Source organism: Pollachius pollachius, assembly GCF_949987615.1.
Source record: "Pollachius pollachius genome assembly, chromosome: 10".
In the NCBI taxonomy this organism is placed as follows: domain Eukaryota; kingdom Metazoa; phylum Chordata; class Actinopteri; order Gadiformes; family Gadidae; genus Pollachius; species Pollachius pollachius.
The window spans coordinates 2,546,191-2,558,441 of NC_136943.1; the positions used below are offsets into that span (position 1 = coordinate 2,546,191).

Sequence of the window (12,251 nt, forward strand, 5' to 3'; positions counted from 1 at the left end):
TTTGCATCGAACATGAATAAAGTTATTTATGTTTCTCAAAGTATTCCTTTGGTGTCACTTTGTGTAAGTCTCGTGGCGGCATGTGGGACACCGCGACACTCCTAGCGGAGTGTCGAGGTGTCCCTGAGCGAGACGCCTCACACTGGCTGCTCCCGACGAGCTGGCTGTCGCCTTGCATGGCAGACACCGGCATGAATGTGTGAATGTGTGTATGAATGGGTGAATGTGATGCAGTATTGCAAAGCGCTTTAATTGATTGAATTCATATAGCGCTTTTATAAATCACTCAAAGACGCTTTACAGTAAGGGGATGACCTCATTCACCACCACCAGTGTGCAGCACCCAGAACGCTCACCACACACCAGCTTGAGGTGGAGAGTGAGGCTATTAATGAGTCAGCCAATGATACAGGAGGATGATTAGGGGCCAGATTGAATGAGCCGGATTTGGCAGGTTTAGCGAGGACACCGGGGAAACCCCTACTCTTTGCGATAAGTGCCCTGGGACCTTTTATGACCTCAGTGAGTCAGGACCTCGGTTTTACGTCTCCTCCGAAGGACTGAGTGGCCACTGGTAAGAAAAGCGCTGTGTGAATGCAGTCCATAGTTTTTGTACTGCTCTGATCTTTACCCATTCCCTTGCCATTCCCCTTGGTCTTGACTCATCTCAGCAGCTCAGTTTCACTTTGGTCGGTGTTATGTAGCGATCAAAGTGTCGCTGTCGGTACAGTAAGGATGTTCATAGAGCCAAGTGACAAGCACTAACAATCTCTGGGTTAACCCCTTGTCCCTAGACAACAAAGATAGCAGGAATAAGAGGCTACACAATGCTATTTTCAAGTGCCAGGACGTACGACATACAATAAGTGTGTAAGGGGGGGGGGGGGGGGGCGGGTTAGACTGGTTAATGGGGTGGGGGGCCATGACACCCAGGCCGTCTGCAGTGTCAGCTATTCGTGGTTTCCGCTGATCTCAAAAAAAGGGAAAAGGGAAACCCATTAAGCGCTGTTGGGGTCATATATATAAATTAATAATAATAGGTATACATTCGTTAATAAATATGTATATATGTGTAGTAACAAGGAGGTTACGGTGATATTAGATAATAGTAACTAGCGTGTATGGATCTAAAAATAGATAATAGATGGGGAGAAACATGGTGAAGTGGCTCTGGAGACTTTAAAATATTGCTATAAACTGGGCTTTTCCTGAGATGGGGAGTTTTAGCTTAAAACGGTTGTTGGAGTCAGAGAAGGAAAAGAAAAGTTTTAAATTATGTTGTTGTACATTTTATTTGTGGGAAAGAGAGGGCCAGGATAGAAAAAGAAATCAGCCAGGGACAGAGAGCGTAGGGATTTTTAATCTCAATTTCACCCGAGATGTAGACCCGGACCTGGACTGCACCGGCGGACCGCGTGCAAATCCCCCTTCACCTCCACCGTATGACGACAACGCCCAGGCCGGAGCTCCATCATTCAACCTCTATCCAGACCTCACAGCAAAGGAGGAAGCACCCGCTAACAGCGCAACAGGGGTTATGGCAGTCCGCCATACGTTTCCGTGCATGGAGACCCAGTGACATTAAGGACATAGCAGAATGTCTCCCGGAGGGGAGGGGAATCCCTCGCTACAGCCATTCTGGAAATGGCCCATCACCCAACGGCGAAGTGCGCCAAGTCAAACTGGGCCTACGGTGGGGTCGCATTCAAGGCGACATTCAAGGCGACATGCTGATATAATGTTCGTGGAGACGCCGGACGGCAAGGACGACCACAGGAAAGTGGGGGAGCACAGACGCAGGTCTTCTTTCGTTGTGGCGCCATGGATCATTGGTTCAACGATTTTCCCAAAAGAATTGACAAAGACAATGGAAGGGCTGGCTGGCAGTTCGCACCTTCCCGTGAAGTGACTGTGAATCATCCTTGAGGCAGATGTGGAAGGGGGCATTCGCATTGACAGGACGCAGGAGCAGGCCAGGTCCAAGCAGGAGGTATGAGCACCAAAACACAAACACGCGAAATGGTAGGCTCAGCGTCACAGCGCACACAAGCACCACATCCAAATGATTGTTGTGTGGTTCACACCAGCCTTACGGGACCTGATCAGCTAGATTTAATATGTCGCCTGGGGCTGAGTGTCATTTGCACCGACATAGGCCTCACGGTTACCTCCGGTGCAAGCCCCATGATACAAGCATACTCGTGTGTTATACGCGCACCAGGGTGCTTTTATTCACGGGACTTGCTGCAAGAGGGACCGCGGTCAATAACTGACACACTGATAACAAACGCACACCACTGCATGCAGAACCAGCCCTATTCGTGGTTTCCGCTGATCTCAAAAAAAGGGAAAAGGGAAACCCATTAAGCGCTGTTGGGGTCATATATATAAATTAATAATAATAGGTATACATTCGTTAATAAATATGTATATATGTGTAGTAACAAGGAGGTTACGGTGATATTAGATAATAGTAACTAGCGTGTATGGATCTAAAAATAGATAATAGATGGGGAGAAACATGGTGAAGTGGCTCTGGAGACTTTAAAATATTGCTATAAACTGGGCTTTTCCTGAGATGGGGAGTTTTAGCTTAAAACGGTTGTTGGAGTCAGAGAAGGAAAAGAAAAGTTTTAAATTATGTTGTTGTACATTTTATTTGTGGGAAAGAGAGGGCCAGGATAGAAAAAGAAATCAGCCAGGGACAGAGAGCGTAGGGATTTTTAATCTCAATTTCACCCGAGATGTAGACCCGGACCTGGACTGCACCGGCGGACCGCGTGCAAATCCCCCTTCACCTCCACCGTATGACGACAACGCCCAGGCCGGAGCTCCATCATTCAACCTCTATCCAGACCTCACAGCAAAGGAGGAAGCACCCGCTAACAGCGCAACAGGGGTTATGGCAGTCCGCCATACGTTTTCCGTGCATGGAGACCCAGTGACATTAAGGACATAGCAGAATGTCTCCCGGAGGGGAGGGGAATCCCTCGCTACAGCCATTCTGGAAATGGCCCATCACCCAACGGCGAAGTGCGCCAAGTCAAACTGGGCCTACGGTGGGGTCGCATTCAAGGCGACATTCAAGGCGACATGCTGATATAATGTTCGTGGAGACGCCGGACGGCAAGGACGACCACAGGAAAGTGGGGGAGCACAGACGCAGGTCTTCTTTCGTTGTGGCGCCATGGATCATTGGTTCAACGATTTTCCCAAAAGAATTGACAAAGACAATGGAAGGGCTGGCTGGCAGTTCGCACCTTCCCGTGAAGTGACTGTGAATCATCCTTGAGGCAGATGTGGAAGGGGGCATTCGCATTGACAGGACGCAGGAGCAGGCCAGGTCCAAGCAGGAGGTATGAGCACCAAAACACAAACACGCGAAATGGTAGGCTCAGCGTCACAGCGCACACAAGCACCACATTCAAATGATTGTTGTGTGGTTCACACCAGCCTTACGGGACCTGATCAGCTAGGGGGGGGGGGGGTTGTGCAACGAAGGTGATAGGATACCAGACCCGCATGGTCCTGAGGGACAATATTTCAGTATATTGTATTTTAAACAACGGGCTATTGTAGACAGTGGATACTCCATTATTGCAATCTATCACAACCAGTTTAATGGTCAACCATATCACACAACCGACTGACCCCGACTGACCCCGACTGACCCCCGACTGACAACGTGACGGGGACAACAGAAGTGTGTTGCCTAATATTGAGAATGCAGATTTTTGATATTATGATATTTTGTTAATGTTTTATGGCAAAATGGCAAGAAGGTGAATTAATGAATGTATGAGAAAGATTGGAAGAAGTATGTTTTATGGTAGGAGAAGACAGATAGATGAGAACGTAAGGCAAGACAAGATAAGGAAAGGGGTGGGGAGAAAGATAACCTGCATCTAGTTGTGTTCAAATAGATCCGGACCTGGACAACGCTCCTCCTCCTCCTGCTGCTCTCAGCCCCACCAGTGGCCCAATCCAGTGCAAATACCCCACGTCACGACTCCTCTACATCAGACGTTGTGAAGTTACAGACCGTGGGAGGCCCACCTGAAGAGCTACGGGACGGTCTGCTGGACGACACAAATAGACAGTCCAGCAGGACCAACAGCACCAGAGCGGTGGCCTCCATGGTGTCTGCGTAGCCACAAGGAAGTGGCCTGAACAAAGAGACAAAGGAGGGTCCCAGAGACGGGAGAGACGTGGGGACAGGCACTTCAAAGGACAGCCCGTGATGCGGACGAGAGGCAGGAAGCAGAGAGAGAGGTGGAGGCTTGTCCAGGCGGATGGAGAGAAGAGAAGTGTACGGAAAGTATCGCACTAGACACAGCATTCACGAAGAGACAAGATCTAATGTGTTACTAGGAGTGTGTATAGATTGTGTGATAGTTTCTGAGAAGTACATCTGAAAGGTTTGAGAGTTATTAGTGGTTATTATTAGTGGTAAAAGTGGTTTAAAGATGCCTAGACAAGTAGAGAAGTTGAAGGTTAAAGAAATGTTTTTAAAAGTCATCCAACAGAATTGACACATGCAACAATTGTGCGTACCACCCTCGGAGTGGCGGGACAGTAGAGAGGAAGAATTGTCCCGTAGAGAACAACGTCTGCGGGACAACAAGCCAATGCAACTGCAGATACAGCCCAAGGAAGGGCAACTCCACGATGCATGGAATACTATCGGTGACGTGCCTGGAATTCACCAAGGTGGTTGTAACCTTTCACAGCAAGGTAGCTAAGAGTGCTACCCGGACCCACGCCAGCCACTGCAAGCGGGCACCATCACCAACAACAAAGGTCACTTCCGCCACAACCCCCTTTGCCGTCACCCCAACACTGAAACCAGGGTGAAGTGCTAGTAACTCACCCTTACACACAATCACGTCAGAACCAGGCCCAAAAGACTGTCTCTGGCCTGGGGAGAGATGGGGCCCGAATCGACATCTTTCAGAATGGCCACCAGCCTGGACCACTATCTGATGGGATTGATAGTGTGATAGAAGTTTTTTTTTCCAGGTGATGTTAGGTGATTTTCTACTACCTTCCGTAAAAGCGAAGGGTGATATAAATATCTGTTCTGGAAGGCCATGGTCAGACATAGTAGATTGTGAACATATGCATGTTTTGATTAAGTGATAATTTTTTTAATCCTAAGGGTTGCATGATTTTGTGATTATAAATAATCAAAGGGGGGATTGTGATGGAAAATCTACATGTTGTTACGTTTTTGTCTATCTATGAACTTAAGTTTTGTTACTATTTTGTGTGATGCATATATTGCCTGCCTTCTACTCTCCTTGTGGGTCATCTAAAGTGTAAACCTTTTGAGTTTCGTGTGATGCATTTTATTGCCTGCCTCTTTCTCTTCTTCTTTATAATGTAATCGGTTTCCATGCAATACTTTGATGTGTGGGCCTGTTCCTCCTAGTGTCGAGGAAGCAAAAGGTTACATGGCGCGGCCGCGACCCCCTTCAATGGCATCCTGGGGAGCTTCGATTGTAAAGATTACCATCTGGTAAACAAAGGCTTTTGGTTTATTGGGGTACAGCTCCCCTCCAGAACCCAACCTAAGTGTATAAGAACTCCTAACTTTAGCCACTCAGGGGACTTCTCCTAGCATACCTTTAGAGAATGAAGTAAGACGCAGGGCGAACTCCCATCTGAGGCCTCAGATTATTGTAGTGTATGCCTGTTATGTTGTTTGTTGATGCATGTTGTGATGTATCTTTGTTCATACTTTTATTACAAATATATATGACCAGCAATTGCCTACAAGTATTGTGTGCTTTTTGCATCTAAATATCTCACCTATCTTAGACGCAATATCTGATAGAGAAATTGCCACGACAGCTCGCTCACTCATTCTCTATTTCACTCACTCTTTGTCTCTCTCACTCACACAATCACTCACCCTCTCACTCAAACTCTCTCTTCTTCACTCATTCTCTCTTTCACTCACTCATTAACACTCTCCCTCCCTCTCTCTCTGTCACTCACTCACTTACTCTCTCCCGCACTCTCATTAATTCACTGACTTACTCTCTGTCACTCACTCTCGCTCTGTCACTCACTCTCTCTCTCTCTGTCACTCACTCTCTTTCTCTCTCACTCTCTTTCTCTCTCTCTGTCACTCACTCTCGCTCTGTCACTCACTCTCTCTCTCTCTGTCACTCACTCTCTTTCTCTCTCACTCTCTTTCTCTCTCTCTGTCACTCACTCTCGCTCTGTCACTCACTCTCTCTCTCTCTGTCACTCACTCTCTTTCTCTCTCACTCTCTTTCTCTCTCTCTGTCACTCACTCTCGCTCTGTCACTGACTCTCTCTCTCTCTGTCACTCACTCTCTTTCTCTCTCACTCTCTTTCTCTCTCTCTGTCACTCACTCTCGCTCTGTCACTCACTCTCTCTCTCTCTGTCACTCACTCTCTTTCTCTCTCACTCTCTTTCTCTCTCTCTGTCACTCACTCTCGCTCTGTCACTCACTCTCTCTCTCTCTGTCACTCACTCTCTTTCTCTCTCACTCTCTTTCTCTCTCTCTGTCACTCACTCTCGCTCTGTCACTCACTCTTTCTCTCTCTCTGTCACTAACTCTCTCTGTCACTCACTCTTTCTCTCTGTCACTCACTCACAGACAGACAGATGCACAATTCAAAGCCATCGTCCCATATCTAACAATCACCTCTGTTAGGAATGGTGATTCCCCCCCCCTGCCCCCTTGTGGCTCCCCATCGCTCCATCCGGCTGCCATGGCAACCTGCGGACGCAGCCTGTAAATACGTCTCAATACGCTCTCTGTGTTTTTGTACCGTCGTTTTGCATCGAACATGAATAAAGTTATTTATGTTTCTCAAAGTATTCCTTTGGTGTCACTTTGTGTAAGTCTTGTGCCGGCATGTGGCCCAGGGGGTAGAGTGGGTTGGCTGGGAACCGAAGGTTGCTAGTGCGATCCCCGGCTCCTCCTAGCTGAGTGTCGAGGTGTCCCTGAGCGAGACGCCTCACACTGGCTGCTCCCGACGAGCTGGCTGTCGCCTTGCATGACAGACACCGACGTCAGTGTGTGAATGTGTGCATGAATGGGTGAATGTGAGGCAGTATTGTAAAGCGCGTTGTGTGGCCACTGGTGCGCTGTATGAATGCAGTCCATATTTTTTTTTAACTGTTTTGATCTTTTTTCCTTTACCCTTACCTTTCCCCTGGGACGTGACTCATCGAAGCTGCTCAGTTTCACTCTTATCGGTATGTTTCCCCCCCCCAGCTCAGATCCGGCCCTACATGCTGTGGGAACTCCAGTCGGCGGAAACTGCCCTCAGCGATCAGGTCATCAGCACACACAGAGAGATGTCACCAGGGCCCAGATGAGTAACATGGTGAAAGTGTTCAGTCATTTTATGAACGGACATTAGCAGCTCAAAGTGAAAGAGGGGTGTGTCAAACTATAAATAGTCAGGGAAAAGCTCCACCGACAGCATGGAAGAATCGAGATGTCGCCATGATGTCATGGCCCTCCTCACACTACAATCAACGTATTGATCCAAGCATAGGTAAAGATAGGCCAGTGGAAAGATACGTTTCTGTACATCTTAATGCCATAACCCAAACATGTTGGACTCCATTGTAGGAATGGTGCACTGCTGACTGCTGAGTGCTAAAACAAGTATGTCAACTAAGGTTGTTAGATTTACATTCAGGGCGGTTATCAGACGCCTTTATCCAACGCAACTTGCAGCACCACCGCATGCGTACGGAAATGCGACTTCTGACACAGAGAGGAAACTGCGGTGAGGAAAAGACCGTACTGCCGGCAGTACTAGTAGTGGTTGTGCTCCCCCACACCTGACTGCACTGCTGAATAATGCACATCATCAGAACCATAATCCTACTCCAATAACCCTCCCCCTCATGTCCAACCGGTCAACTGACTCCGCTGCGGTGACAAATATACTTATTGTAAGTGGCTTTGGAAAAAAGCCCCTGCTAAATACCCTAAATGTAAATATAAACGTAATCCGCCAAAAAAAAAAAGCATCTTTCTTAAAAAAAGTATTCTCACAAGACTTCCACAAGTCATTCATCTTCCAGAAGAAGGAAGAGCTAGAAGGATCAGAGTAGGAGAAGCAGGTGTGTTCACCTTGTAACCCGAGCCTCACACCGCTCTTATACTCTACTACTGGCGTTTCGCACTCTCGCCACAGAGTCACACCGTGACCACACGGCCCTGCATGTGTGATGTTATACTACTGACTCTCTCAGCCGTCGACTGAACAGACATTGGGACCACACCCAGACTCAAGCGAGGTTGTTCAGAGAGGTCGTAGCTAATCAGGCTCCAGGACCTCAGACGCTGGCCGGTCCGCTGCCCCAGTCCCCCTCCTCCAACTCCCTCCCCCGTTTCATCAGACAATGGGGTGGGGTGGGGGTTGCCGAGTCATACCGCGAAGGGGGAGGTTGGGACGCTACCTACTGAAGCTCTCCGCTCAGCCTCTGCGCACCTCAGAGGAAGGGATTTTCTCGTTCCACTGCTGCCAGCTCCGTCACCCGGAGGTGCTTGCGTCAGGGTTCCCCCAGGTCTCCACGCTCCCTTTCCAGACTAGGACCAGGCCCTGTTTGTTTCATTATTAATGGACCATCATATCGTTAGGTTTCTGGTAATTCCACTTCGTTTTCTTGGGCACTCCTTCAAGGGTCAGTGGTCACCTGCATTCACTGTCATAGAAACCAGCCTCGTTCTCTCTGGGCGAGTTGTCTCTCTCTTCCCACGACCGCAGACTGAGCTGTGATGAGAGCCGCACAGTGAGAGAGTGAGACAGATCAACGTGGATCGACCACTTCTGCTTCTCCTCTCGGCTGAATGGCCGAGAGATGGAAACAGAAAGTGAGTCACCGAGGTTCATGCTGCGGTTGAATCTAATAAATAAAATCAATTGTAAATCGTTGACCAATGATAATCAATGATCACTTCTGCTTCTCCTCTCGGCTGAATGGCCAAGAGTCTCGGAAACAGGAAGTGAGTCACCGAGGTTCATTCTGTGGTTAAATTTAATAAATACAATTAATAGTAAATTGTTGACCAATGATAGCCTTCCCCCGGCCGGAATGACTTATGTATACACAATCAGGATGTCCTGCTGAGCTTGGTCTGTGTTCCTGTCTGTGTAGGTGTCAGTGCCTGTAGGTGCCCTGACACACAAACGGCACCCACCGCCAGTGAGATCACGACGCAATGTGTTCAAACTGAAAATGGGAAGTGTGTGGTCTTCCTCTCATTTCCTGTATGCGAACGCACTCACACACTGCAGTGCCCGGCCGCGTGCACGAGGAGCTCCACTCTCGTAGCGCGTCGTGGGGACTGCCGGTGGAAAAGCTCACAACGACGTTGCAGGTTTCTGTGTTCCAGCTCTGAGCCGGGATGGCTATAAAAACAGGTAGGTCCCCCACCTGGCCAGTATCTCAGCGCAAGTGTCTCAGCACAAGTATCTCAGCACAAGTATCTCAGCACAAGTATCTCAGCACAAGTATCTCAGCACCACTACTGTAGACTCCTCTGATCTGACGGCATGCAGCTGGTTGTGTTGCTGTGTTGCGTGGCGGTAGCGATGGTGGCGCCGGTGCCATGCAAAGACCTGGCCAGAAAAATTTGTGAGACGCAGGTGCTCCTCAGGTCCTTCCAAACCACCGCCGGCCTCCAGGTACGCTCTTATTTTGAAATGTATTTTCAAAGTCTGTCCGCTTCTTTGACTTTGTTTTGGAGTGGCTCTAACAGAGTGTCTTTAACAGAGTCGGTTTCTCCTTGTTTTGGAGTGGCTTTAATGTATTCTCTTTCTCCTTGTTTTGGATTGGGGCTAACAGAGTGTATTTCTCCTTGTTCTGCAGACTATTGATTCCAAACTGAACCATTTGTCGCTGAATATCAAGGTAAGATCTCAGCCGGGATGCAGATCTGAGTCATTGATATTCGTTGCATACATTAGACGCTTGAAGACATATCTCAACATGACGGTTGTATCTTACGGTGGAGGGGGAGTTGGGCTCAGATTAGTTATGGTAATAGCATGAATACATTTGTATGTGGCACTTTAAGGTACTCAAAGATACCTATCACTTTGTACATAATAACCTCATATTTGATTTGATAATTACCTTTAAACAAAGCTGAAACTGAATTATTGTTATATAATCAATAACCTATTTAAAATCAATCAGCATGGTTTATTAAAATGTGTTATCAAAAGGTTATCAAATCGTTTATTTCTTAAAAGAAGAGGATAATAATGAGCAAAAACAGTATTCATACATACATTATTTAGAGTACAAATGCAGAGTGTACAACAGGAGGAAGCGTTAAGAAGTTAAGTTTAGCTATAAGGTTAGCGATGATAAAGTTTAGGTATAAGATTAGAGATGATTACGTTTAGGTATAAGGTTAGAGAAGGTTATGTTTAGGTATAAGGTTAGAGAAGGTTATGTTTAGGTTTAAGGTTAGAGAAGGTTATGTTTAGGTATAAGGTTCGAGATGGTTAAGTTTAGGTATAAGGTTACAGATGGATACGTTTAAGTAAATAAATTTTAGGTTTTGAAGTCAAGGGGGTGAAGTTAATGTAAGGGTTTGTCGTGGTTAAGGTGAGGGAAAGGACCAGGGTAGGAACGTCATCATCGTGGTAATCAGTGGAACGGTCTGTTTTGCCGGCTGCTGGTAAGAAGGTTTTCTTGTCAAACTGACAGCGAGTTGTTTCTCAGCGTCTTGCACTCTCACCCGTGACATGTGATGAGTAAGCACTTGCAAAGCTCCGCTAACCACACAAACACAACACGCTTCCTCCCGAAAAGAGCGTTGTCTAAGCGAAAGCGCGTCCTTTATCGTTGGAGCGCGTTTCACTGCGACACTTTCAGGGGCTTTTCTCCGTAAAGTTTGATGTCGATCAGGAAAGCGCACGGAAAGATCGCTTGAGCATAAGGAAAGTCAGAACTTGCTGTAGGTTTCAGAACGTAGGGCTACATGTGTAAGCGTTAATCAGCGTGTTTCGTCCCCACAGCTGGGATGCTGCGTCGCGGCGCTCACCTGTTACCGCGAAAACCTTAAGAACGCCACGGCGCAGCCCCGGAATGAGTCGGCCATGAAATTGTTCAACAGTCTGGAAAGCAGAAGCCTGGTGAGGCGCGCGCGCACACACACACACACACACACACACACACACACACACACACACACACACACACACACACACACACACACACACACACACACACACACACACACACACACACACACACACACACACACACACACACACACACACACACCTACTCACTTCCCTCCCCCTGTGTCTTTCCAGAGCAAGTCTGTCCAGTGCAAAGACCCTGGCCACACCACGGTACGTAGAGCCCGCCTCCAGCCTCGCACACGCGTTATTATCATGTACAGGACAGTACAGTATGAACAGGTTGTACTAAACATGAACTACAGAACAGTACAGTACAGAATGAACAGGTTGTACTAAACATGAACTACAGTACAGTACAGCATGAACAGGTTGTACTAAACATGAACTACAGTACAGTACAGTATGAACAGGTTGTACTAAACATGAACTACAGTACAGTACAGCATGAACAGGGGTTCATACTGAGGGGTGAGGGGTCATACCCCTTAGTGTGATGGGTCGTACCCCCTAGTGACCGGGTCTGTCTGTTCCCCTCAGGCTCCCTGCCCGGCCTGTGAGTCCTTCCCCAGGACGGATGCGGAGCTTGTCTACCAGCTGAACCAGTTCCTACAGATGGTAAGGGGAGGCGGCCTTGTGACCCTATGACCCCAGGGGGTTGGGTCAGCAGCGCTAGGCTGAACTACTCCTCTTAAACAAACACCACCTCGGTGGGATTGATGATCGACCCTAACATGATGATGCTGTCCTCTCCAGGCACAGAGCAGATTGTCTACAAACAGCCAATCAGGACGGAGCTGAACCCACCAATCAGGACGCAGCTGATTCCACCAATCCAGACGCAGCTGAACCTACCAGACCTCATCTACTTTCAAATTTTTATTTAAAAGCAGCTCACAAGAATGTATTCCCACTAACGGGCCATAGATCTTATATAGCTCATATGAATATTTATTTTCTTTATATTAATTGATTTACTTATTTAATATTTATTCATTTATTATTTATTCATTTATTTATAAAGAGTTTGTGGACACTGGTTATTGGTTCTTAAAGAACCTATTATTTGCTACCGTTCATGGTAATTTATTTAT

General features: G+C 47.4%; 1 protein-coding gene across 1 annotated transcript; it reads left to right on the plus strand.

Annotated features, from left to right (window-relative positions):
• The first annotated feature begins 9,372 nt into the window (after positions 1 to 9,372).
• LOC307081423 (uncharacterized protein) lies at positions 9,373 to 12,251 on the plus strand. The gene is made up of 6 exons (XM_079744591.1): positions 9,373 to 9,687; positions 9,872 to 9,913; positions 11,032 to 11,148; positions 11,332 to 11,370; positions 11,698 to 11,775; positions 11,914 to 12,251. Exons 1-6 carry the CDS (start codon positions 9,556 to 9,558, stop codon positions 11,956 to 11,958), a joined length of 453 nt encoding a protein of 150 aa, XP_079600717.1. The 5' UTR covers positions 9,373 to 9,555; the 3' UTR covers positions 11,959 to 12,251.

What these genes read in the sequence shown, in the direction of transcription:
- LOC307081423 (XM_079744591.1), top strand. Translation starts at nt 9,556, where the DNA reads ATGCAGCTGGTTGTGTTGCTGTGTTGCGTGGCGGTAGCGATGGTGGCG. An exon ending in AAACCACCGCCGGCCTCCAG is followed by an intron (nt 9,688 to 9,871) that starts GTACGCTCTTAT and finishes CTTGTTCTGCAG; the next exon opens with ACTATTGATTCCAAACTGAA. An exon ending in GTCTGGAAAGCAGAAGCCTG is followed by an intron (nt 11,149 to 11,331) that starts GTGAGGCGCGCG and finishes GTGTCTTTCCAG; the next exon opens with AGCAAGTCTGTCCAGTGCAA.